Source organism: Tachyglossus aculeatus, chromosome 3 (genome assembly GCF_015852505.1).
Source record: "Tachyglossus aculeatus isolate mTacAcu1 chromosome 3, mTacAcu1.pri, whole genome shotgun sequence".
NCBI classification, from domain to species: Eukaryota; Metazoa; Chordata; class Mammalia; order Monotremata; family Tachyglossidae; genus Tachyglossus; species Tachyglossus aculeatus.
Genome location: NC_052068.1, coordinates 4676603 through 4703243, shown reverse-complemented (window position 1 = coordinate 4703243; position 26641 = coordinate 4676603). Strand labels below are relative to the sequence as shown.

At 46.8% G+C, this 26641-nt stretch overlaps 1 protein-coding gene across 1 annotated transcript in view; it reads right to left on the bottom strand.

The window, feature by feature from the left end:
- MGMT (O-6-methylguanine-DNA methyltransferase) overlaps positions 1 to 26641 on the bottom strand; it is a 312579-nt gene that overhangs the window by 280208 nt on the left and 5730 nt on the right. Inside the window, exon 3 of the mRNA XM_038744020.1 lies at positions 1999 to 2137. Within this exon, the coding sequence (XP_038599948.1) occupies positions 1999 to 2137 (139 nt within the window). The remainder of the gene's footprint in view (positions 1 to 1998; positions 2138 to 26641) is intronic.

Genomic DNA, 26641 nt, shown 5'->3' with positions numbered 1-26641 from the left:
GGCTCTTTCCACTGAGACATGCTGCTTCTTCCCAAAGTCATTCATTCATTCATCCATCCATTCAATTGTATTTATTCATTCATTCAATAGTATTCCCAATAGTACTAAGCGCTTGGGAAGTACAAGTTGGCAACATTTACAAATGCTTAGTACAGTGTTCCGCACACAGTAAGCGCTTAATAAATACAATCCATTGATTATTTTCCCCTCAGCCATTTTTGAAACCGACCATTTTACTCTGTATTTATACTCTCCATCAAAAGGAAAGCTTTCTACATACATCTACATTCTAATTTTCTTTTCATTTTTATCTCTTTTCACCAAACCTCCCTTATTTTATCTTCCACGTTTGACTGGGAACCAACACACTGGAGCCAACAGCTGTACGAGTCCAAAGTAAGTTTACCACACGCAAGTCGTTCAGGCTACAGCTACGCCTTCCATGGAAATCGAGGCCTGGGTATTCATATATTTCCAAGGTTTACTTATTTTTGCTGTAAAAAAATAAACTCTATTGATTGTAGCACTCAACTCTACAGGAAAAATCTCAACAGTAGGAGCAGAACACCGATATTTATTACTGCACTTGTGTTCATTATGGTTCTCTCTGACAGGGGTCCATTAAAATCAATTTTTATGTTTCTTATGTATTTTCTTCATCTGATGTTTTTGGCATTGTGTTTATTAGCAATTGGGCACCGTAGTAGGGGCTGTGGGTGTTTAGTTTTTTTTTATTATTATTATTTTCTTCTGCCAGAAATAACGAGAATGGAGATTTTAACACTCTTCCGTCTCACCAAATGGCGGAGATTAAATATTACATTTCGGGCACAAACATTTACAGAGAGCTTGAAAATTTTTAGATCTTTCCTGTGAGCCAAATACAGCACCGGTCCCTTTCGAAAGGAAAGACAAGACTGTCTTTGAGGTGGGCGAGTCCTCAGTCGTGCTAAAAAGGAGATTTCACATGGTGATCTCTCCAGTCAGAAGAGCCATGGCAGAAATGGAGTCTCTTCTTCTCTTTCCCTCTCCCATCCTCTTTCACCCTTTCTCTCCCTCCTCTTTCCTCTCCCTTTCTTTTTCCCTTTCCCTGCTTCTCTCTGTCTCTCCCTTCCTCTTTCTCTCTTTATTTCTCTCCCTCTCTCTTCCCCCTCCCTTTCTCTCTTCCTCTCAACAATGAACCTTTGCCATCGGGTCCTTTGCGAATTATCCAGATTATTATTATTATTATTATTATTATTATTATTATTATTATTATTATTATTATTATTATCATTATTATTGTTACGGGAAGAAGCTCTTGTGCAATGGTGCAGAGACACTCACCAAGAGATTATTTATCAGGGTTGAGACGGCGGGGGGAATTTCTCGTGAAAATGGTGGGGGGACAGGACGCAAATCCTTGGCGAGTGACGGCGGGAGGGTTTCCTTTCCACTCTGGCCTTGCTTCCCCAGGACCCTTTTCCCCAGATGCGCGCCAACACAACGGACGGAAAGGGAGAATCCACTGGTCTTCTCCCGTCACCCCGGAGACCGCCTTCCCAACTCATCAGTCAATCAATCAATCAATCGGATTTATTGAGCGCTTACTGTGTGCAGAGCACTGGACTAAGCGCTTGGGAAGTCCAAGTTGGCAACATATAGAGACGGTCCCTACCCAACAGCGGGCTCACAGTCTAGAAGGGGGAGACAGAGAACCAAACCAAACACATTAACAAAATAAAATAAATAGAATACTAAATTCATTCATTCACTCATCTAGAGACGGTCCCTACCCGACAGTGGGCTCACAGTCTAGAAGGGGGAGACAGAGAACCAAACCAAACATATTAACAAAATAAAATCAATAGAATAGATATGTACAAGTAAAATAAATAGAGAAATAAATCCGCACAAACATCTATACATCTATACAGGTGCTGTGGGGAAGGGAAGGAGGTAAGGCGGGGGAATGGAGAGGGGGAGGACCGAGAGGCACACGACCGGAGCGACACTTACTCAGCCTTCAGAGTGGGTTTTGGGGGGAGCTTGATTTCATGCACCCCATTGTCACACGCCGAGATTTCTATTTTCCCCACGGGGCTGGCCACGAATCTGCATATCTCCTTGCAGGGTGTTTTCATTCTTCCTCGGAGGCCTATTACGGAAAGAAAAGAATATTTACGTCTGTCTCCTCTTCTAGATCGTTTAGCTCGGTGTGGGCCAGGGGACGCATCTGCCAACTCTTCCGCTGTACTCTCAATCCCTCGACCAATCAATGGTATTTACTGAGCGCTCACTGGGTGCAGAGCACCGGACTAAGCACTTGGAAAGTTATTATTATTATCCACCCCAGGGCTTCAATCAATCAATCAATCAATCATATTTATTGAGCGCTTACTGTGTGCAGAGCACTGTACTAAGCGCTTGGGAAGTCCAAGTCGGCAACATATAGAGACAGTCCCTACCCAACATCATCATCATCATCATCATCATCAATCGTATTTATTGAGCGCTTACTGTGTGCAGAGCACTGTACTAAGCGCTTGGGAAGTCCAATAGAGACAGTCCCTACCCAACATCATCATCATCATCATCATCATCATCATCATCATCATCATCAATCGTATTTATTGAGCGCTTACTGTGTGCAGAGCACTGTACTAAGCGCTTGGGAAGTCCAAGTTGGCAACATATAGAGACAGTCCCTACCCAACAGTGGGCTCACAGTCTAAAAGGGGGAGACAGAGAACAAACCAAACATACTAACACAATAAAATAAATAGATTGGATATGTACAAGTAAAATAAATAAATAGAGTAATAAATATGTACAAACATATATACATATATACAGGTGCAGTGGGGAAGGGAAGGAGGTAAGATGCGGGGGATGGAGAGGGGGACGAGGGGGGGAGGAAGGAAGGGGCTCAGTCTGGGAAGGCCTCCTGGAGGAGGTGAGCTCTCAGTAGGGCCGGTGCCTGGCCCATACTAAGCGCTTAACAAACACCACAATGATTGTTATTAGCTGCTCTGTGTGTGCCGGGTTTCTCTTTCCGCCACTGATGGTCCAGAATGGGTCTGGGGGCCGGGAGTGGAGTATAATCATAATGGCATTTATTAAGCGCTTACTATGTGCAAAGCACTGTTCTAAGCACTGGGGAGGATACCAAGTGATTAGGTTGTCCCACGTAGGGCTCACAGACTTAATCCCCATTTTACAGATGAGGGAACTGAGGCACGGAGAAGTCAAGTAACTTGCCCAAAGTCACCCAGCTGACAAGTGGCGGAGCCGGGATTTGAACCCATGACCTCTGACTCCAAAGCCCGGGCTCTTTCCACTGAGCCACGCTGCTTCTCTAGTAGGGAGTAGGGAACAAAGCGGAACAGGATGCCACTCTCGGGTGGGCTGGCTTCAGACATCCGGGCACCTTTGGGCAAGGAAAATTTGCCACCTCTCTCTCCATTCCTTTCAGTGTCATTATCCGGATTTATCCATACAAACACATATTTATTCTATTGATTTTATTTTGTTAATATGTTTTGTCTTGTTGTCTGTCTCCCCCTTCTAGACTGTGAGCCCGTTGTTGGGCAGGGACCGTCTCTAGATCTTGCCAACTTGGACTTCCCAAGCGCTTAGTCCAGTGCTCTGCACACAGTAAGCGCTCAATAAATATGATTGAATGAATGAATGAATGGAAAGTACACTTTGGCAACAAAGAGAAACAATCCCTGCTGACAGTGGGCTCACAGTCTAGAAGGAGGGACTAACACTACTACTACCATTACTACTACTAATAATAATGATAATGGCTAAGTGCTTATTGTGTGCAAGGCACTGTACTAAACACTGGGGTGGATATAGGCACAGGGGAGCAGCATGCCTACCCCAGTGCTACAACAGTGCTTGGCATTCATTCGATTTCATTTTTTGAGCACTTACTGTGTGCAGAGCGCTGTGCTAAGCACTTGGAAAGTACAATTCAGCAACAGAGACAATCCCTGCCAACAATGAGCTCACAGTCTAGAAACAGGCTCCCATAGTAAGCACTTAACAAATATTATCATCATCATTATTATTATTATTATTGTTGTTGTTGTTGTTGTTGTTGTTGTTGTTAGTGTTGTTATTATTATTGTTGTTATTTTTATTGTTGTTATTTTTATTGGTATTGTTGTTGTTACTGTTATTATTATTATTATTATTATCATCATCATCATCATCATTCCTAGGCCTGGGAGTCAGAAGGTCATGGGTTCCGGTCCCAGGTCTGCCACACGTCTGCTGTGTGACCTTGGGAAAGTCACTTAACTCCTCTGTGCCTCAGTTACCTCATCTGTAACAAATGGGGATTAAGAGTGTGAGCCCAATGTGGGCCAGGGACTGTGTCCAATTTGATAGCCTTGTATCTACCCCAGCAATTGGAACAGTGCCTGGCACATAGTAAGCGCTTAACAAATATTACTATTTGACAGACAAGTGGCAGGGTCAGGATTAGAACCCAGGCCCTTCTGACTCCCAAGCCTATGCTTTCTTGTTTTTAATGGTATCATCTGTTAGGCCCTTCCTCTGTGCCAGACACTGTTCAAAACGCTGGGGTGCATACAAGCGAATCAGGTTGAACGCAGCCCCTGCGCCATGTGGGGGCTCGCAGTCTTCAGCCCCACTTCCCAGATGAGGGAACTGAGGCTCAGAGAAGTGAAGTGATCAGCCCGAGGTTCCACAGCAGACACGTGGCGGAGCAGGATTAGAACCCAGGTCCTGCTGACTCCCAAGCCCCAGCTCTACCCCTTAGGCCGCGCTGCTTCTCGCAGTTTGCTTTAATGGGAGAATACCATGCCCCCTTCCCCAACACCCCCGCCTTACCTCCTTCCCCTCCCCACAGCACCTGTATATATGTATATATGTTTGTACATATTTATTACTCTATTTATTTATTTTATTTGTACGTATTTATTCTATTTTGTTAATATGTTTGGTTTTGTCCTCCGTCTCCCCCTTCTAGACTGTGAGCCCGCCATTGGGTAGGGACCGTCTCTATATGTTGCCAACTTGGTCTTCCCAAGCGCTCAGTACAGTGCTCTGCACACAGTAAGCGCTCAATAAATACGACTGAATGAATGAAAGAATCGGGCTACTCATCATCCGTTCTCCACGGTGGCAGAAAATCGGCAATTTGGGGTAACCGTCTTTCAAGCTCTACTGATTCCTCATAATAACAACGGATGATAGAGGAGCAGCACGGCGGAGTGGAAAGAGCCCGGGCTTGGGAACCAGAAGGTCGTGGGTTCAAATTCCGGCTCCACCAATTATCAGCTGACTTTGGGCAAGTCACTTCACTTCTCTGGGCCTCAGTTTCCTCATCTATAAAATGGGGATTGAGACTGTGAGCCTCACGTTGGACAGGGACTGTGCCCAACTTGATTTGCTGGTATCCACTCCCGCGCTTAGTACAGTGCCTGGCACATAGTAAGTGCTTAACAAATACCATCATCATCATTATTATTATTAATAATTGTGCCGTTTGTTAGGCACTTACTGGTCTAAGCGCTGTGGAGGATAAAAGACAGGTCAGGTTGGATACAGTCCCTGCCCCACATAGAGCTCACAGTCTCAGAAGAAGGGAGAACAGGCATTTAGTCCCCATTTTGCTCATGAGAAAACTGAGGCAGAGAGAAGTAGCTTGCCCATGGTCACACGGCAGACAAGTGGTAGAGCTGGGATTAGAATAATAACAATAACAACAACAACAACAATAATAAAAATAATGATGATAATAACAGCACTTGTTAAGCGCTTATTATGTGCAAAGCACGATGATGATGATGATGATAATAATGACATTTATTAAGCACTTACTATGTGCAAAGCACTGTTCTAGTCCTAATCACAGTCTTAATCCCCATTTTACAGATGAGGTAACTGAGGCCCAGAAAATCAATCAATCAATAGTATTTATTGAGCGCTTACTGTGTGCAGAGCACTGTACTAAGCACTTGGGAAGTATAAGTTGGCAACATATAGAGACGGTCCCCACCCAACAGTGGGCTCACAGTCTAGAAAAGTGAAGTGACCTGCCCAAATTCACACAGCTGACAGTTGGCGGAGCCGGGATTTGAACCCATGACCTCTGACTCCAAAGCCCGGGCTCTTTCCCCTAAGCCATGCTGCTTTATTCACCCTCCTTCCCAGCCCCACAGCACTTATGTCCATATCTGTAAAGTATTTATTTATATTAATTTCTGTCTCCCCCTCTAGACTGTAAGGGAGTGTGTCTGTTATAGGGGAAGCAGTGTGGCTCAGTGGAAAGAGCCCGGGCTTGGGAGTCAGAGGTCATGGGTTCAAATCCCGGCTCCTCCCCTTGTCAGCTGCGTGACTTTGGACAAGTCACTTCACTTCTCTGGGCCTCAGTTACCTCATCTGGAAAATGGGGGTGAAGACTGTGAACACCACGTGAGACAACCTGATCACCTTGTATCCCCCAAGCGCTTTGAACAGTGCTTTGCACATAGTAAGTGCTTAACAAATGCCATCATTATTATAATGTAATATTACAATAGTACAATACTGTAATATTGTATATTATAATTATTATATTATTATATTGTACACTCCCAAGTCTTACGATATTACAATACAGTATTGTAATATTGTACATTATAATTATTATATTGTACAGTCCCAAGTCTTCTAGACTGTGAGCCCACTGTTGGGTAGGGACCGTCTCTATATGTTGCCAACTTGGACTTCCCAAGCGCTTAGTACAGTGTTCTGCCCACAGTAAGCGCTCAATAAATACGATTGAATGAATGAAGAGCTTAGTACACATTAAGCGCTCAATAAATACGAATGACTGACTTCCTCACCGCTTATAGTGTATTGCACTCAGTTTGTGCTCGATAAATACCATTACTAATAGTACCCTTTTAAAATAAATACCTCTACCAATCCTGATGACCAGGGGAGGTTATTTTAAATCCCATTTCTAGCTCATTCGCTTGATTACTTGATGGAAACCGATAACCACGTAGGCCTAGATTTCTGGCATTTCAAAGCAATGCCTATAAAGTACCTTTCTCTTGGAAGGAGCGGACTCCCCTTTTAACAAACTGCCCGGATAGAGAGAAATATTATCCCGTTAGCCTTCTGAAAAATGCAAACAGAAGCCAGAAATGGCCTATATACATAAGCTCAATATTTGGTTATGCGACGTGTCGGGAAAGGGCACGTGACAGTGCGGTCTCTGAGGGTAGGAGAGGAGCGTGTCAACGTGCGTGTGTGCGTTTCTGTACAAAACCGAGCAAACAGTGGGAACTCGGGAATGAAATTCCCGCCAGCTTTATCCTCTTCCCGTCACTGACCGTCCGGACTGCGGCTCACGGCACCCGTCCCGAGATCGTCTCGGAAAGAAGACGAGATACGGCGCTTGGCACATAGTAAGCGCTTAATAATAACAACGATGATGGCATCTTTTAAGCACTGTTCTCAGCGCTTAGCTATTTTTCCCCCCAAGCCGCAGAAGCCTGGAGCTTTTTGGCAAATTTTTCTATGGGCTGGGATACAAGGTCATCGGTTGCCCTGCGTGGAGCTCCCGGTCTCCGACCCCATTTTACAGGTGAGGGAACTGAGGCCCAGAGAAGTGAAGTGGCTTGCCCACAGCAGACAAGTGGCGGAGCCAGGACTAGAACCCACGTCCTCTGACTCCCAAGGCCGAGCTCTTGTCACTGAGCCACGCTGCTTCTCTTAACAAATGTGGCTTAACGAATGGCTTAGCAAATACCATCGTTATTATTTTACTCCAGGAAAGCCCATCGATCCGCGCCCTTCTCCGAGAACATTTCTCCCACTCCCTTTTCTAGACTGTGAGCCCACTGTTGGGTAGGGACTGTCTCTATATGTTGCCAATTTGTACTTCCCAAGCGCCTAGTACAGTGCTCTACACATAGTAAGCGCTCAATAAATACGATTGATGATGATGATGATGGGTAGGGACCTTCTCTATATGTTGCCAACTTGTACTTCCCAAGCGCTTAGTATGGTGCTCTGCACACAGTAAGCACTCAATAAATACGATTGATTGATTGATTCTGCGGCCCCCTTGGATTTGCCCCCTTAATTCCCCTTTCCCTCTGCACTTATGTCCCTCTTCGTCCTTTCTTTCTTTATTTCAACGGCTGTCTCCCCATCCAGGGAATGCCCTCCCTCCACACATCCGCCAAGCTAGCTCTCTTCCTCCCTTCAAAGCCCTACTGAGAAGCAGCGTGGCTCAGTGGAAAGAGCCCGGACTTTGGAGTCAGAGGTCATGGGTTCAAATCCCGGCTCCGCCACTTGTCAGCTGTGTGACTTTGGACAAGTCACTTCACTTCTCTGTGCCCCAGTTACCTCATCTGTAAAATGGGGATGAAGACTGTGAGCCCCACATGGGACAACCTGATCACCTTGTAACCTCCCCAGCGCTTAGAACAGTGCTTTGCACATAGTAAGTGCTTAATAAATGCTATTATTATTATTATTATTATTATTGTTGTTGTTGTTGTTATTATTATTATCATTATCATTATTATTATTACTGAGAGCTCACCTCCTCCAGGAAGCCTTCCCAGACTGAGCCCCCTCTTTCCTCTCCCCCTCCCCCCATATATATGTATATATGTTTGTACCTATTTATTACTCTATTTATTTATTTTATTTGTACATATTTATTCTATTTATTTTGTTAATATGTTCTGTTTCGTTGTCTGTCTCCCCCTTCTAGATTGTGAGCCCACTGTTGGGTAGGGACCGTCTCTATATGTTGCCAACTTGTACTTCCCAAGTGCTTAGTACAGTGCTCTGCACTCAGTAAGTGTTCAATAAATATGATTGAATGAATGAATGAATGAATAAATACGATTGATTGATTGATTGATGATTATTATTATCCTGACTCTATCCCAGCGCTTAGAACAGTGGCTGGCACACAGTAAGCGCTTAATAAATACCACAATTATTATTAGTACAATTAGTACTGTAGCATTGCCATCATTATCATCATCAAATAGCCACGGCTGCCAGAAAGGAATTGCAAGAATCGGCAACTGAAAAATTAGAACTGACGGACGCCCATCACTGCGCTCTAGCTTTGGATCCCTCACATTCCCCAAAACACTCCAGTGCTGTGCAAAGATACACAAGTCTTTTTTTTTTTCATTCTGAAAGAGTTATCTAATTCACCGCAGTTATTAAGTAAATATGACATAGGCTTAACAATCAAAACTGATTTAGGGAGCTTACTTGCAACCATCAAATCGTGCTGCTAATCCTCTTTGGATAGTAATCAAACAATCTAAGAGGCTCAAGAATGAAAAAAAATATATATTTCTCCCCCCAAGCCGCAGAAGCCTGGAGCTTTTTGGCAAATTTTTCTACGGGCTGGGACTGACAGGCCTGAAACCATTCTGGGCCTGTGACAGAAACATTTTTCCGGTACGCATTTCTCAGCTGCTTTAATCTCCGGAGGAATGCCCTTCCTTCTCCCTCCACTCTCTTTCCGTGCTAAAAGGCACCGATTTTTTTTCATAAGCCCATTCTTTGATAGCATTTCATTCGCAGTCGCTAGGCTTCTTCTCTCTCTCCCCGTCGGCTCATCTAGGAATAACCGCAGCCTGCGTTTGAGCGCTTGTCTTATGCCGTCGAGTCGTTTCCGACCCGTAGCGACATCACGGACGCGTCTCTCCCAGTAGGCCCCGCTCTCCATCTCCCGTCGTTCTGGAAGTGGATCCACAGAGTTTTCTTGGGAAAAATCGGGAAGGGGTTGACCATCGCCGCCTTCCGCGCAGTCTCCGCCCTCGGCTGTCTCGGGGGCCGCTGCTGCCCGGCACAGGGGATTTTTGCTTTTTTGCACAATGGCCTGACACTCGCTAACCACCGGCCAAGCTAGATATGGAACCGACAGGCCTCTGCTTCCCTCTCCCTCCCGTAGCCGAGACCGGTAGAGGACTGGAAACTCTCCAGATGCCCCCCTGAGAGGGGTGGTAAGCACTTACTATGTGCCAAACACTGCTCTAAGCACTGCAGTAGATACAGAATTCATTCATTCTTCTAGACTGTGAGCCCTCAGTCTCTATATGTTGCCAACCTGTACTTCCCAAGCGCTTAGTACAGTGCTCTGCACACAGTAAGCACTCAATAAATATGACTGAATGAATTAATTCATTCAATCCCATTTATTGAGCGCTTCCTGTGTGCAGAGCACCGTACTGGGCACTTGGGAGAGGACAAGACGACAATAAATAGACACGTTCTCGGCCCACCGCAAGCAGACGGATTAGAGGGGAAGATATTAATAATAATAATAATAATAATAATAATAATAATAATAATGGCATTTGTTAAGCACTTACTATGTGCAAAGCACTGTTCTAAGCGCTGGGGGGGATACAAGGTGATCAAGTTGTCCCACGTGGGGCTCACAGTCTTAATTCCCATTCTACAGATGAGGGAACTGAGGCTCAGAGAATCAATCAATCAATCAATCAATCGTATTTATTGAGCGCTTACTATGTGCAGAGCACTGTACTAAGCGCTTGGGAAGTACAAATTGGCAACACATAGAGACAGTCCCTACCCAACAGTGGGCTCACAGTCTAAAAGGGGGAGACAGAGAACAGAACCAAACATACCAACAAAATAAAATAAATAGGATAGAAATGTACAAGTAAAATAAATAAATAAATAAATAAATAAATAAATAGAGTAATAAATATGTACAACCATATCTACATATATCCAGGTGCTGTGGGGAAGGGAAGGAGGTAAGACGGGGGGATGGAGAGGGGGACGAGGGGGAGAGGAAAGAAGGGGCTCAGTCTGGGAAGGCCTCCTGGAGGAGGTGAGCTCTCAGCAGGGCCTTGAAGGGAGGAAGAGAGCTAGCTTGGCGGATGGGCAGAGGGATTGGGGGCATTCCAGGCCCGGGGGAGGACGTGGGCCGGGGGTCGATGGCGGGACAGGCGACAGAGAAGTGAAGTGACTTGCCCAAAGTCACACAGCTGACAAGTGGCGGAGCCGGGATTAGAACCAACGACCTCTGGCTCCCAAGCCCGGGCTCTTTCCACCGAGCCACCCTGCATAGTCCGCGTCCCATACGGGCTCACGGTCTTAATCCCCATCTTACAGATGGGGTAACTGAAGCCTGGCAGTGAAGTGACTTGCCCAGGGTCACCCGAAGTAAGGGAACCCGCCCCATCTCCCAACCCTCGCCCAAGAGAACACCTCCACTGCTCTCCGGGCCCAGAGCAACAACAGGAAGACACACGCAGACGGGAAGGGCCGACGGGGAGAAGTCAGAGGGCAAGCTGGGGCTGGGAGGATGCTTGGGTTCTTCTCGTCAGGCTCGGATCGGGTGACAGCCAGCCCTGGGCCCTTCAGGCCCAAACTCTCTCGTCCCTGGTCGCACCGATCCACCCTCCACGCTTCCAGGAGCCAGGTGTCCAGGCCTCCGCCCTGCCCACTGAGGCCATACCTGCTCTAGGGCCGCCAGGCTGGTGCGCAGGGCATCATTCTCTGACGGGAGGCTCTCCACCTGCTCCTGGCTTTCAGCGCTCTGGCAAGCCACCTGCACCCCAGGCACCCCAGGAAGCACAGGATAGAAACACACGAGGGAAAGGAGAGTACAGGGAGAGCCGGGAGGGGTGGGCCAAGGACAGGGGAAAGGCAGAGAGAGCCAGAGATGCATAGGCCGGGGAGAGGGCGAGGAGAGGACAAGCGGGGAGTTGCCGGAAAGCACAGATTGGGGCGGGGGGCGGAGGGCATGGCAGAGATGGGGAAGGAGAGAGGGAGAGAGGGAGCGGGAGGACGAGCGAGAGTTAGAGGATGAGAGAGAGCCAGACACTAAGAGAGATCGAGCACACTGCTGGGGCTAGGAGAACAATCTGGCATCTACGAGGGAAAAAATCTCCAGTGGCTACCAATCAACGTGTGCATCAGGCAGAAACTCCTCAGCCTGGGCTTCCAGGCTGTCCATCCCCTTGCCCCCTCCTACCTCACCTCCCTTCTGTCCTTCTCCAGCCCAGCCCGCACCCTCCGCCGCTAATCTCCTCACCGTTAGGCCTCGTTCTCGCCTGTCCCACCATCGACCCCCGGCCCACGTCATCCCCCGGGCCTGGAATGCCCTCCCTCCGCCCATCCGCCAAGCTAGCTCTCTTCCTCCCTTCAAGGCCCTACTGAGAGCTCACCTCCTCCAGGAGGCCTTCCCACACTGAGCCCCTTCCTTCCTCTCCCCCTCGTCCCCCTCTCCATCCTCCCCATCTTACCTCCTTCCCTTCCCCACAGCACCTGTATATATGTTTGTACATATTTATTACTCTATTTATTCATTTATTTTCTTTGTGCATATCTATTCTATTTATCTTATTTTGTTAGTGTGTTTGGTTTTGTTCTCTGTCTCTCCCTTTTAGACTGTGAGCCCACTGCTGGGTAGGGACTGTCTCTATATGTTGCCAACTTGTACTTCCCAAGCGCTTAGTACAGTGCTCTGCACACAGTAAGCGGTCAATAAATACGATTGATTGATTGATTGATTGAATTATGGGGCCAACCTGGGAGCCTCAGTGAGAGAAATGGTAGTCCCACACCCGACAGCGGGACACAAGCAGGGCGGGCCCTTGACCCCGGGCAGGGGATGTGTCTGTTTACTGCCGTATTGTACTCTCTTGAGCGCTTAGTGCAATGCTCCGTGCACAGTAAGCGCTCAAATACATTTGACGCGCTGATTTACCCCACGGGGAGAGTCTGGGCCTCCCTCTCCGTCCCGCGACACTGGGCTGGGTTCCTGGATCTGCTCCACATCATCATCATCATCATCATCAATCGTATTTATTGAGCGCTTACTGTGTGCAGAGCACTGTACTAGGCGCTTGGGAAGTACAAATTGGCAACATATAGAGACAGTCCCTACCCAAGCAGTGGGCTCACAGTCTAAAAGGGGGAGACAGAGAACAAAACCAAACATACTAACAAAACAAAATAAATAGAATAGATATGTACAAGATAATAAGTAAATAGAGTAATTAATATGTACAAACATATATACAGGTGCTGTGGGGAAGGGAAGGAGGTGAGATGAGGGGGATGGAGAGGGGGACGAGGGGGAGAGGAAGGAAGGGGCTCAGTGTGGGAAGGCCTCCTGGAGGAGGTGAGCTCTCCGTAGGGCCTTGAAGGGAGGAAGAGAGCTAGCTTGGCGGATGGGCGGAGGGAGGGCATTCCAGGCCCGGGGGTCGATGGCGGGACAGGTGAGAACGAGGCCCATGGCCGGGGAGCCCAATAAGTGCTTTAAGATCACAGCAGAGAGGGGGAGATGGTGGGAAAATGACCCTGAGATGGAAGAGCCTGGCCTGGCCCGGCCCTGGGTCTTTGGCCTCTCTCTGTCCAGAGGGTCGGCCGCACAGGTGGAGGGGAGACTCGGAATGAGACCCGGCCCCGTTCTCCGCATCGCCCGCCTCCCTGAAGCGGCGGGCCTGGGTCCCCAAATCCTCCATCCTCCATTAACAGAAATAAATAAATTACGGATATGCAATTAAGCGCTATGGGGTTGGGAGCGGGAAAGAACAAAGGGAGCGAGTTAAAGATGACGCAGAAGGGGAGCTGAGTTGAGGAAAAGTGGGGCTTAGTTAGGGAAGGCCTCTTGGAGGAGATGGGCCTTCATTCATTCAATCGTATGTACTGAGCGCTTACTGTGTGCAGAGCATTGTACTAAGCGCTTGGGAAGTACGAGTTGGACTTCAGTAGGGGTTTGAAGGGAGGAAGAGAGCTAGATTGGTAGATGTGTGGAGGGAGGGCATGCCAGGCCAGGGGAAGGACGTGGGCTGGGGGTCGACGGTGGGACGGGAGAAACCGAGGCACAGTAAGGAGGTGAGCGGCGGAAGAGAAGCGGAGGGTGCAGGCTGGGCTGCAGAAGGAGAGAAGGAAGGTGAGGCAATAATAAAAATAATAATAATGGCATTTATTAAGCGCTTACTACGTGCCAAGCACTGTTCTAAGCGCTGGAGAGGTTACAAGGTGATCAGGCTGTCCCACGGGGGGGCTCACAGTCTTAATCCCCATTTTACATATGCGGTAACTGAGGTCCACAGAAGTGAAGTGACTTGCCCAAAGTCACTCAGCTGACAATTGCTGGAGCCGGGATTTGAACCCATGACCTCTGGGGAGAGGGGGTGGAGGGCCTTGAAGCCGAGAGGGAGGGGTTTGGGTTTGATGTGGAGGTGGAGAGGCAACCGCTGGAGATTTTTGAGGAGCGGGGTGACGGGCCCAGAATGTTTTTGCAGAAAAACAGTACAGTGCTCTGCACACAGTAAGAACTCGATAAATATCATTGATTGATTGAAGCCTGCGGAGAATAAAAGGTTGAGAAGTTGCTCCCACACTAGATGCTCAGATATTGTAAAATCAAAAAACAAGGCACAAGAAAAGTCCCACGTTTCTAAGTTCTATGAAATTTAAAACCACTTCTTTTTCCAACGAAAATTAACGCCCCCTGAAATGACCTGCCACGGCATGGGTGTTTCTTTTTTAAGACCGGAAAACAAAAATCATAACCAACTTGCACTCTTCTAGGTAATTACAAATTGATTATCTGATGATTTGTATTAGTATTCCTTCATTCCCCGTGAACAAATACAGTAATATTAAACATAAACCGCATCCGCCAAAGCCGGAACACGGTCAGTTCGTGAAACCTGGGGAAGGTTGATGAGAAGACGTGTGGCCCAGTGGAAAGAGCCTGGCCTGGGAATCAGGGGACCTGGGTTCTAATCCCTCCTCCGCCGCTTCTCTGCTGTGTGACCTTGAGCCAGTCACTTCACTTCTCTGCCTCAACTCCCTCATCTGGAAAATGGGTAGTAAGACTGTGAGCCCCACATGGGGCAACCTGATTACCTTGTATCTACACCAGTGCTTAGAACAGTGCTTGGCATAGTAGGTGCTTAAAAAATACAACAATAATAATAATTACTATTATTATTATTATTATTATTATTATTATATTAACAATAAAATAAAATTAAAAATATAGCAATAAATTAATATAACATATTAATATAATAATAATATAATAAAATTATTATTATTATTAGTATTATTATTATTATTATTATTATTATTATTATTATTATTATTAGTATTATTATTATTACAGGGACAGGGTCCTGCTTAACTTGCATCTATCCCAGTGCTTAATATAGTGCCTGGCACAGAGTAGGTGTTTAACGAGTATCATTAAGCGCTTAGTACAGTGTTCTGCACACAGTAAGTGCTCAGTAAATACGACTGAATGAATTTAAAAAAAACAAAACAAGAGGTTTTCTCTCTTCCCGTGAAGCTACCTTATGATTAAACCAACAATAGCTACAATCAAAAATTCTACTATACTCTCTTAACCACTTAGTACAGCCTGGCTTAGTGAGCCCGCTGTTGGGGAGGGACCGTCTCTATATGTTGCCAACTTGGACTTCCCAAGCGCTTAGTACAGTGCTCTGCACACAGTAAGTGCTCAATAAATACGACTGAATGAATGAATGAATGGAAAGAGCCCGGGCTTGGGAGTCGGAGGTCGTGGGTTCTAATCCCGGCTCTGCCATCTGTTTGCTGTGTGACCTTGGGCAAGTCACTTAATTTATATGAGAAGCAATTGTCAGCTGTGTGACTTTGGGCAAGTCACTTCACTTCTCTGGGCCTCAGTTACCTCATCTGTAAAATGGGGATTAAGACTGTGAGCCCCCCCGAGAGACAACCTGATCACTTTGTAACCTTCCCAGCGCTTAATACAGTGCTTTCCACATATTAAGTGCTTAATAAATGCCATCATTATTATTACTATTATTTAGCAGCGTGGCTCAGTGGAAAGAGCCCGGGATTGGGAGTCAGAGGTCATGGGTTCAAATCCCAGCTCCACCACTTGTCAGCTGTGTGACTTTGAGCAAGTCACTTCTCTTCTCTGGGCCTCAGTTCCCTCGTCTGTAAAATGGGGATGAAGACTGTGAGCCCCACGTGGGACAACCTGGTTTACCTTGTACCCCCCCCCCAGTGCTTAGAACAGTGCTTGGCACATAGTAAGCACTTAACAAATACCAAAATTATGAATTATTATTATGCTCTGTACACAATCGGCATGCGAATGCCTTTGATCGATTTTGATTCCCATATACTCAGCACCTGGGAATACATGTTGATTTTGATTTCTCTCTTTTATAGAGAAGCATTGTGGCTCAATGGAAAGAGCACGGGCTCTGGAGTCAGAGGTCATGGGTTCGAATCCCAGCTTGGCCAATTGTTGGCTGTGTGACTTCGAGCAAGTCACTTCACTTCTCTGTGCCTCAGTTCACTCATCTGTAAAAGGGGGATGAAGACTGTGAGCCCCCCGTGGGACAACCTGATCACCTCGTAATCTCCCCAGTGCTTAGAACAGTGCTTTGCACATAGTATATATGTATATATGTTTGTACCTATTTATTACTCTATTTATTAATTTTATTTGTACACATTTATTCTATTTATTTTATTTTGTTAATATGCTTTGTTTTGTTCTGTCTCCCCCTTCTAGACTGTGAGCCCACTGTTGGGCAGGGACCGTCTCTATACGTTGCCAACTTGTACTTCCCAAGTGCTTAGTACAGTGCTCTGCCCACAGTAAGCGCTCAATAAATACGATTGAATGAATGAATGAATAGTAAGCGCTTAATAAATGTCATTATCATAATCAATCAGTGTTATTTACTGAGCTCTTACTGGAGAGCAGTGGACTAAGCGCACGGGTGAGTAAAATATGGCAGAGATCGCTGGCATTTTCCCTGCTCACAGAGAGCTTATGGTCTAGAAGGGGAGAGAGACGTTAATAATGATTATGGGACTTGTTAAGCGCTTACTACATACCAAGCGCTGTTCTAAGCTTTGGGTAGATACGGGTTAATCAGGTTGTTTATAGAGCTATAATTCTATTTATTCTGATGGCACTGATACCTGCCTACTTGTTTGTTTTGTCTGTCTCCCCGCTTCTAGACTGGGTAGCGCCCATCTCTATATGTTGCCGACTTGTACTTCCCAAGCGCTTAGTACAGTGCTCTGCATCATCATCGTCATCATCAATCGTATTTATTGAACGCTTACTATGTGCAGAGCACTGTACTAAGCGCTTGGGAAGTACAAATTGGCAACATATAGAGACAGTCCCTACCCAACAGTGGGCTCACAGTCTAAAAGGGGGAGACAGAGAACAAAACTGAATGACTGAATGAATGACGCAGTTCCTGTTCCACACGGGACTCAAATTTTTAATCCCCGTTTTACAGATGAGGGAACGGAAGCGTACAGAATAATAACGCTGGTATCTGTTAAGCGCTTACTATGTGCGAGGCGCTGTGCTAAGCGCTAGGGTAGATACAAGCGAATCGGGCCGGACACAGTCCCCGTCCCACGTGGGGCTCACGGTCTCAATCCCCGTTGTACAGATGAGGGAACTGAGGCCCAGAGAAGTGAAGTGACTTGCTCAAGGTCACACAGCTGGCAAGGGGCGGAGCCGGGATGAGAACCCAGCGCTTAGAACGGTGCTTTGCATATAGTAAGCGCTTAATAAATGCCATTATTATTATTATTATTATTATTACTATTATTATTATTATTATTATTATTATTATTATTATTATTATTTCAGACACCCAGGCCCGGCTCTAACCACCAGTCCACACCAATTTTGACACTCCTGTTAACCTTCCAATTAACGACGCATGTCGTTTCGGTCCCGCCCAAGAAATCAGTCTAGACCCGGACAAGGGACGAGAGATCAGGTCATCATCATCATCATCAATCATATTTATTGAGCGCTTACTATTTGCAGAGCACTGTACTAAGCACTTGGGAAGTACAAATTGGCAACATATAGAGACAGTCCCTACCCAACATTGGGCTCACAGTCTAAAAGTCTAAAAGTCAGCGTGGCTCAGTGGAAAAGAGCACGGGCTTTGGAGTCAGGGGTCCTGGGTTCGAATCCCAACTCCACCACACGTCTGCTGTGTGACCTTGGGCAAGTCACTTAACTTCTCTGAGCCTCAGTTACCTCATCTGTAAAATGGGGATTAAGACTGTGAGCCCCACGTGAGACAACTTGATCACCTTGTATCCCCCCAGCGCTTAGGACAGTGCTCTGCACATAGTAAGCACTTAATAAATGCCATCATTATCATTATTATTATTATTATTATTATTATTATTATTATTATCACCAAGTCGGAACCACGGAGAGCCGAACCTCCCAGAAAAATCCTATTTCTCGGAATCGCGTTCCCCCCGAGCCCCATCCTCTCCTTCTCCTCCCACCTTCCGCCCAGCCCGATCAGAAGCCGCTAAACGAAAGGTAACGCAACTAGGCATAACACAATAAAAGATATTACCTGCAGGCCGCCTTATTGCTGCCAATTATGAGAATCGCTTCGACTTAATTTCCAAAGCGCCATCACTCTCGCCCGTAACAGGCTCTTTTTTAAAATATCAAACAGGATCACATTAAGCTCGCAATAACTCACCTTCCAGCTATAATACCGATAGTCCTCATCGACGAGCCGGGCTAATTCCGGTTAATTTTATTGTATTTTGGCGCGATCTCACATTTGTGTGCAATTACCTTTATCGTGTTATTGCCTCGCCAGAAAGCAATCAGGGCGATTATTTCAGAAGGGAGGTTTCTAAATTCCCGAATCCCAGTTGCTGGCCGTTTTTGATGAAATAGCAGCTTTATCTCGCGGAGTGGCAGGGGTCGCCGGATAAATCAAGCATCGGCCAGGAACGGCTGACCTCCTGGTGCCTGGCAGGATGGAAGGAGTGATTCCAAAGAAACTTTCCTGCCTCATTCATCATTCTTCATAATGCTAAAATAGCTACCCACCTGAAGAGTAGGAACTAGAGAATAATAAAAATGAAAAAAAAAAAATAAAATAAAAAATCCCAGCAATATGGATAAAACCATTACCGGCTGTGTGACGCGGGCCCGAGGACTTTGGTAAACAGACATGACGAATAAAAGACAGGTGCTTTAAATGAGGGTGGAGAGCGACTTCCGTGGTGCATCAGAGTGGAAAGTGTGGCAAGATGCAAAGAGATGGGAGAGAGAAGCAACGTGGCCTCGTGGAAGGAGACCGGGACCTGGGAATCAGGGATCTGGGTTCTAATCCAGTTCATTCTCAGTCTCCTTTGCAGGCTCCTCCTCCCCCTCCCATCCCCTTACTGTGGGGGTTCCCCAAGGTTCAGTGCTTGGTCCCCTTCTGTTCTCCATCTACACTCACTCCCTTGGTGACCTCATTCGCTCCCACGGCTTCAACTATCATCTCTACGCTGATGACACCCAGATCTACATCTCTGCCCCTGCTCTCTCCCCGTCTCTCCAGGCTCGCATCTCCTCCTGCCTTCAGGACATCTCCATCTGGATGTCTGCCCGCCACCTAAAACTCAACATGTCCAAGACGGAACTCCTTGTCTTCCCTCCCAAACCTTGCCCTCTCCCTGACTTTCCCACCTCTGTTGACGGCACTACCATCCTTCCCGTCTCACAAGCCCACAACCTTGGTGTCACCCTCGACTCCGCTCTCTCATTCACCCCTCACATCCAAGCCGTCACCAAAACCTGCCGGTCTCAGCTCCGCAAAATTGCCAAGATCCGCCCTTTCCTCTCCATCCAAACCGCTACCCTGTTCGTTCAGTCTCTCATCCTATCCCGTCTGAACTACTGCACCAGCCTTCTCTCTGATCTCCCATCCTCGTGTCTCTCCCCACTTCAATCCATACTTCATGCTGCTGCCTGGATTGGTTTATCCAGAAACGCTCTGGGCATGTTGCTCCCCTCCTCAAAAATCTCCAGTGGCTACCAATCAATCTGTGCATCAGGCAAAAACTCCTCACCCTGGGCTTCCAGGCTGTCCATCCATCACCTCGCCCCCTCCTACCTCACCTCCCTTCTCTCCTTCTCCAGCCCAGCCCGGACCCTCCGCTCCTCTGCCGCTGATCTCCTCACCGGGCCTCATTCCTCGCCCGTCCCACCATCGACCCCCGGCCCACGTCCTCCCCCTGGCCCAGAATGCCCTCCCTCCGCACATCCGCCAAGCTAGCTCTCTTCCTCCCTTCAAGGCCCTGCTGAGAGCTCACCTCCTCCAGGAGGCCTTCCCAGACTGAGCTCCTTCCTTCCTCTCCCGCTCCTCCCCCTCTCCATATCCCCCATCTTACCTCCTTCCCTTCCCCAAGGCAAAACGTATATATGTATATATGTTTGCACATATTTATTACTCTATTTATTTATTTATTTATTTATTTTGCTTGTACACATCTATTCTATTTATTTTATTTTGTTAGTATGTTTGGTTTTGTTCTCTGTCTCCCCCTTTTAGACTGTGAGCCCGCTGTTGGGTAGGGACTGTCTCTATGTGTTGCCAACTTGTACTTCCCAAGCGCTTAGTACAGTGCTCTGCACACAGTAAGCGCTCAATAAATACAATTGATTGATTGATTGATTGATTAATCCCAACTCTGCCACTGGTCTGCTGTGGGACCTTGGGCCAGTCTTTTCGCTTTTTAGGGCCTCAGTTCCCTCATCTGTAAAATGGGGCTAAGACAGCTGTTCTCTCTCCCTCCTAACCTTTTGAGGCCAGTGTGGGATAGGGGACTGTTCCTGATCAGATGAAGTGGACAGAGTCCTAATCCAGGCCCTAAAGCGGGTTCTAATCCCGGCTCTGCCACTGTTCTGCTGGGTGACCTCGGGCAAGTCGCTTCACATCTTTGGGACTCAATTGCCTCTTCTGTAAAATAATAATAATACTAATTATGGTCTTTGTTAAGCGCTTACTATGTGCCAAGCACCGTTCTAAGCACTGGGCTAGATACAAGGAGATCAGGTTGTCCCACGTGGGGCTCACAGTCTTAATCCCCATTTGACAGATGAGGGAACTGAGGCCTGGAGAAGTGAAGTGGCTTGCCCAACGTCAAACAGCAGACAAGCGGAGAAGACGGGATTAGAACCCGCATCCTCTGATTCCCAACCCCGGGTTCTTGCTACGGGATTGAGACCGTGAGCCCCATGTGGGACAGGGACTGTGTCCGACCCGATTTGCTTGTATCCACCCCAGCGCTTAGTACAGTTGCGTGGCACACAGTAAGTGCAGCACTTAACAAATACCATTAGTATTCTCATTATAATCAATCGATCGAGTGATCATATTTATGAAGCTCCTACACTATCCAGAGCACCGTACTAAGCATCAGGAAGAGTACGATATAACAATAAATGTGCTTGGGACTCAGAGGATGCGGGTCCTAACCCCGGCTCTGCCACTTGTCTGCTGTGTGTCCTTGGGCAAGTCATTTCACTTCTTTGGGCCTCAGTTCCCTCATCTGTCAAATGGGGATTAAGACTGTAAGCCCCACGTAGGACAACCTGATTACCTTTTACCTACCCTAGCGCTTAGAATGGTGTTTGGCACATAGTAAGCGCTTAACGAAGACCATAATTAGTATTATTATTATTTTAGAGAAGAGGCAACTGAGGCCCATTCATTCATCCATTCATTCAGTCATATTTATTGAGCGCTTACTGTGTGCAGAGCACTGTATTAAGCGCTTGGGAAGTACAAGTTGGCAACATATAGAGATGGTCCCTACCCAACAGTGGGCTCACAGTCTAGAAGAAGTGAGGCATCTGTCACAACGATCTTCCACCCTAGAGTAGGTTTACAGTCATAGAGGCGGCTCTGCTGCTTCATTCTTCATCATAATCATCAATCGTATTTATTGAGCGCTTACCGTGTGCAGAGCACTGTACTAAGCGCTTGGGAAGTACAAATTGGCAACACACAGAGACAGTCCCTACCCAACAGTGGGCTCACAGTCTAAAAGGGGGAATTCATTCTTCCGTCCCTATCCCTAAGGGAAAATAATAATGATAATAATAATAATAATAATGGCATTTGTTAAGCACTTACTATGTGCAAAGCACTGTTCTAAGCGCTGGGGAAGATATAAGGTGATCAGGCCACGTGGAGCTCACAGTGTTAATCCCCATTTCACAGATGAGGGAACTGAGCCTCAGAGCAGTTAAGTGACTTGCCCAAAGTCACACAGCTGACGAGTGGCGGAGCCGGGATTAGAACCCATGACCGCTGACTCCAAAGCCCGGGCTCTTTCCACTGAGCCACGCTGCTTCTCATGGGCAAATGGCAACCCATGGCCCCTCCTCTAGAGGGGGGATGAATAGAGGGGGCGAGTCAGAGAGACCTTGGACAAATCACTTCACTTCTCTGGATTTGATTTATTGAGCGCTTGCTGTGTGCAGAGCACTGTACAATTCAGCAACAGAGAGACAATCCCTGCCCACACCGGGTTTATAGTCTAGAAGCGGGGAGACAGACATCAAAATGAGTAAACAGGCAGGCCTCAGTTTCCTCAACTGTAAAATGGGGGTTCAAATCCTGTTCCCCCTCTTAGTCTACGAGCCCCATGCAGGACAGGGATTTCCCATAACTCACGTGATTAGCTTGAACCCTAATAAAGTGCTGGACCTATATGTAATTGCTTTTTTTAAATGATATTTTTAAGCTTAAAACAAATACTTAAAAAAAAAGAATTTTGTCTTTACTAAGCCTCTGCCGTTCCTGGGGCACAGCATCAAACTTTCACAACCGTGCAACTGAGAAAGAAAACACAACTGGCGTTCTCACACGTGGTACCATTTAACTTAGCACTTTATATGGTGCTTGGCAAATTGCAGGTGCTGTATTGTACTCCCCCAAGCGCTTAGTACACTGTTCTGGGCAGAGTAAGGGCTCAATGATTGACTGATTAACAAATACTATAAAAAATGGAGACAGATGCAATATCAATCAATAAAATTTACTAAGTGCTTACTGTGTGCAGAGCACTGTACTAAGTGCTTGGGAGGGTAATGATAATGATAATTATGATGGTATTTGCTAAGCGCTTACTCTGTGCCAAGCACTGTTCTAAGCGCTGGGGGAGTCCAAGATAACCAGTTTGTCCCACATGGTGCTCCGAGTCTTAATTCCCAGTTTACAGACAAGGTAACTGAGGTACAGAGAATCAATCAATCAATCAATCAATCGTATTCATTGAGCGCTTACTGTGTGCACAGCACTGTACTAAGCGCTAGAGAAGTACAAGTAGGCAGCATATAAGAGAAGTTAAGTGACTTGCCCAAAGTCACTCAGCCGACAAGTGACGGAGCCGCGATTGAGTACAGTGGAACAGATTTGGTAGACACGTTTCCTGTCCGCAACAAGCTTACAATCTAGAGGGATAACTGCATGATAATCACGTGTAATATCCCACATACATAGGAAAAAGACAACTTCGACTGGTAATCAATCAATCAATCAATCGTATTTATTGAGCTCTTACTGTGTGCAGAGCACTGTACTAAGCGCTTGGGAAGAACAAGTTGGCAACATCTAGAGACGGTCCCTACCCAACAGTGGGCTCACAGTCTAAAAGGGGGAGACAGAGAACAAAACCAAACATACTAACAAAATAAAATAAATAGAATAGATATGTACAAGTATAATAAATAAATAGAGTAATAAATATGTACAAACATATGTACAGGTGCTGTGGGGAAGGGAAGGAGGTAGACTGGGAGCCCACTGTTGGGTAGGGACTGTCTCTGTATGTTGCCAATTTGTACTGCCCAAGCGCTTAGTACAGTGCTCTGCACATAGTAAGCGCTCAATAAATACGATTGATGATGATGATGATGATGAGGGGGATGGAGAGGTAATAACACGAGGATGGAAAAGATGGATGATGGAATCAAGCCTTAAACAGTAGAACCTTTAAAATCCACTGGATCATCTTTGAATGGAAGTGATACATATTGCCATCAACTTGAATATTTCTTAGAAATGCTTTGCACCAAGTATTCATTCATTCATTCAGTCGTACTTATTGAGCGCTTACTGTGTGCAGAGCAACTGTACTAAGCGCTTGGGAAGTACAAGCTGGCAACATATAGAGACGGTCCCTACCCAACGGCGGGCTCACAAGTATTCTGTTGGGCCTCACGGATCCGGTTTTGCTACTGAATATTCAGGTCTGCTCTAACTTTTCTTCTTTTCCTTGGGCCAAATAAAGGGGGGACTGGAGATGGCTCTCACCGTTACAGAAAAAATCTCACACCTCCTTGAGGATACAATCTGGGAAAGACACAGGAGGAGACTGAGTGGCTTAGTGGAAGTCTGTTACCTCTCACTTGATCAGTTCTATGTACTGAGTGCTTACTGTGTGCAGAGCACTATACTACGGAGATTAAAATACAACAATAAACGGACACATTCAATCAATCAATCAATCAATCGTATTTATTGAGCGCTTACTATGTGCAGAGCACTGTACTAAGCGCTTGGGAAGTACAAATTGGCATCACATAGAGACAGTCCCTACCCAACAGTGGGCTCACAGTCTAAAAGGGGGAGACAGAGAACAGAACCAAACATACCAACAAAATAAAATAAGTAGGATAGAAATGTACAAGTAAAATAAATAAATAAATAGATAAATAGAGTAATAAATATGTACAACCATATATACATATATACAGGTGCTGTGGGGAAGGGAAGGAGGTAAGACGGGAGGATGGAGAGGGGGACGAGGGGGGAGAGGAAAGAAGGGGCTCAGTCTGGGAAGGCCTCCTGGAGGAGGTGAGCTCTCAGCAGGGCCTTGAAGGGAGGAAGAGAGCTAGCTTGGCGGATGGGCAGAGGGATTGGGGGCATTCCAGGCCCGGGGGATGACGTGGGCCGGGGGTCGATGGCGGGACAGGCGAGAGCGAGGTACGGGGAGGAGGACAGCGGTGGAGGAGCGGAGGGTGTGGGCTGGGCAGTAGAAGGAGAGAAGGGAGGTGAGGTAGGAGGGGGGGAGGTGATGGACAGCCTGGAAGCCCAGGGTGAGGAGTTTCTGCTTGATGCGCAGATTGATCGGTAGCCATTGGAGGTTTTCACTGCCCACAACGAGCTGACAGTCTAGATGGGAGGAGACAGACATTCATATAAATCGATATATTATGGATACGGACATAAGTGAGCCCACTGTTGGGTAGGGACCGTCTCTATGTGTTGCCAATTTGTACTTCCCAAGCGCTTAGTACAGTGCTCTGCACACAGTAAGCGCTCAAGAAATACGATTGATGATGATGATAAGTGAGGTGGGGCTGGGAGGGGCGATAAATAAAGGGAGCAAGTCAGGGCGACGCAGAAGGGAATGGGAGAAGAGGAAAGGAGGGTTCAGTCAGGGTAGGCCTCTTGGAGGAGACGGGCCTTCAGTGAGCAGTGAAGTTGGGGAGGGTGATCGTCTGTCGGAGATGGGGGGACGGAGAGGCGTTCCAGCCCAGGGGCAGCGCGTGGGCGAGGGTTTGGCAGCGAGAGAGACGAGTTCGAGGAGCAAAGAGGACGAGGTCTGGGATGCTGCTAGACTGCTGTGTAGGAGCCAGTCCCTTCACCTCTCTGGGACTCAGTTTCTGCATCTTCCCGCACCCTCTGCTCCTCTGCCGCTAATCTCCTCCCTGTGCCTCGTTCTCGCCTGTCCCGCCGTCGACCCCCGGCCCACGTCATCCCCCGGGCCTGGAATGCCCTCCCTCTGCCCCTCCGCCAGGCCAGCTCTCTTCCTCCCTTCAAGGCCCTGCTGAGAGCTCACCTCCTCCAGGAGGCCTTCCCAGACTGAGCCCCTTCTTTCCTCTACCCCTCGTCCCCCTCTCCATCCCCTCTGCCTTACCTCCTTCCCTTCCCCACAGCACCTGTATATATGTATATATGGTTGTACATATTTATTACTCTATTTATTTATTTATTTATTTATTTTGCTTGTACATTTCTATCCTACTTATTTTATTTTGTTAGTATGTTTGGTTTTGTTCTCTGTCTCCCCCTTTTAGACTGTGAGCCCACTGTTGGGTAGGGACTGTCTCTATATGTTGCCAGCTTGGACTTCCCAAGCACTTAGTACAGTGCTCTGCACACAGTAAGCGCTCAATATGACTGATTGATTGATTTTACTTGTACATATCTATTCAATTTATTTTATTTCGTTAGTGTGTTTGGTTTTGTTCTCTGTCTCCCCCTCTTAGACTGTGAGCCCACTGTTGGGTAGGGACTGTCTCTATAGGTTGCCAACTTGTACTTCCCAAGCGCTTAGTACAGTGCTCTGCACACAGTAAGTGCTCAATAAATACAATTGATTGGGACTCAGAAGACATGGGTTCTTCGTCTGCTTTGCGACCTGGGGCGAGCCCCTTCCTTCCTCTCCCCCTTGTCCCCCTGTCCATCCCCGCATCTTACCTCCTTCCCTTCCCCACAGCACCTGTATATATGTATATATGTTTGTACAGATTTATTACTCTATTTATTTATTTATTTTTCTTGTACATATCTATTCTATTTATTTTATTTTGTTAATATGTTTGGTTTTGTTCTCTGTCTCCCCCTTCTAGACTGTGAGCCCGCTGTTGGGTAGGGACCGTCTCTATATGTCGCCAACTTGTACTTCCCAAGCGCTTAGTACAGTGCTCTGCACACAGTAAGCGTTCAATAAATATGATTGATTGATTGATTGATCATCAGGTCAGGATTCCTGGATGCGAAGTTGGCAGTGAGACGTG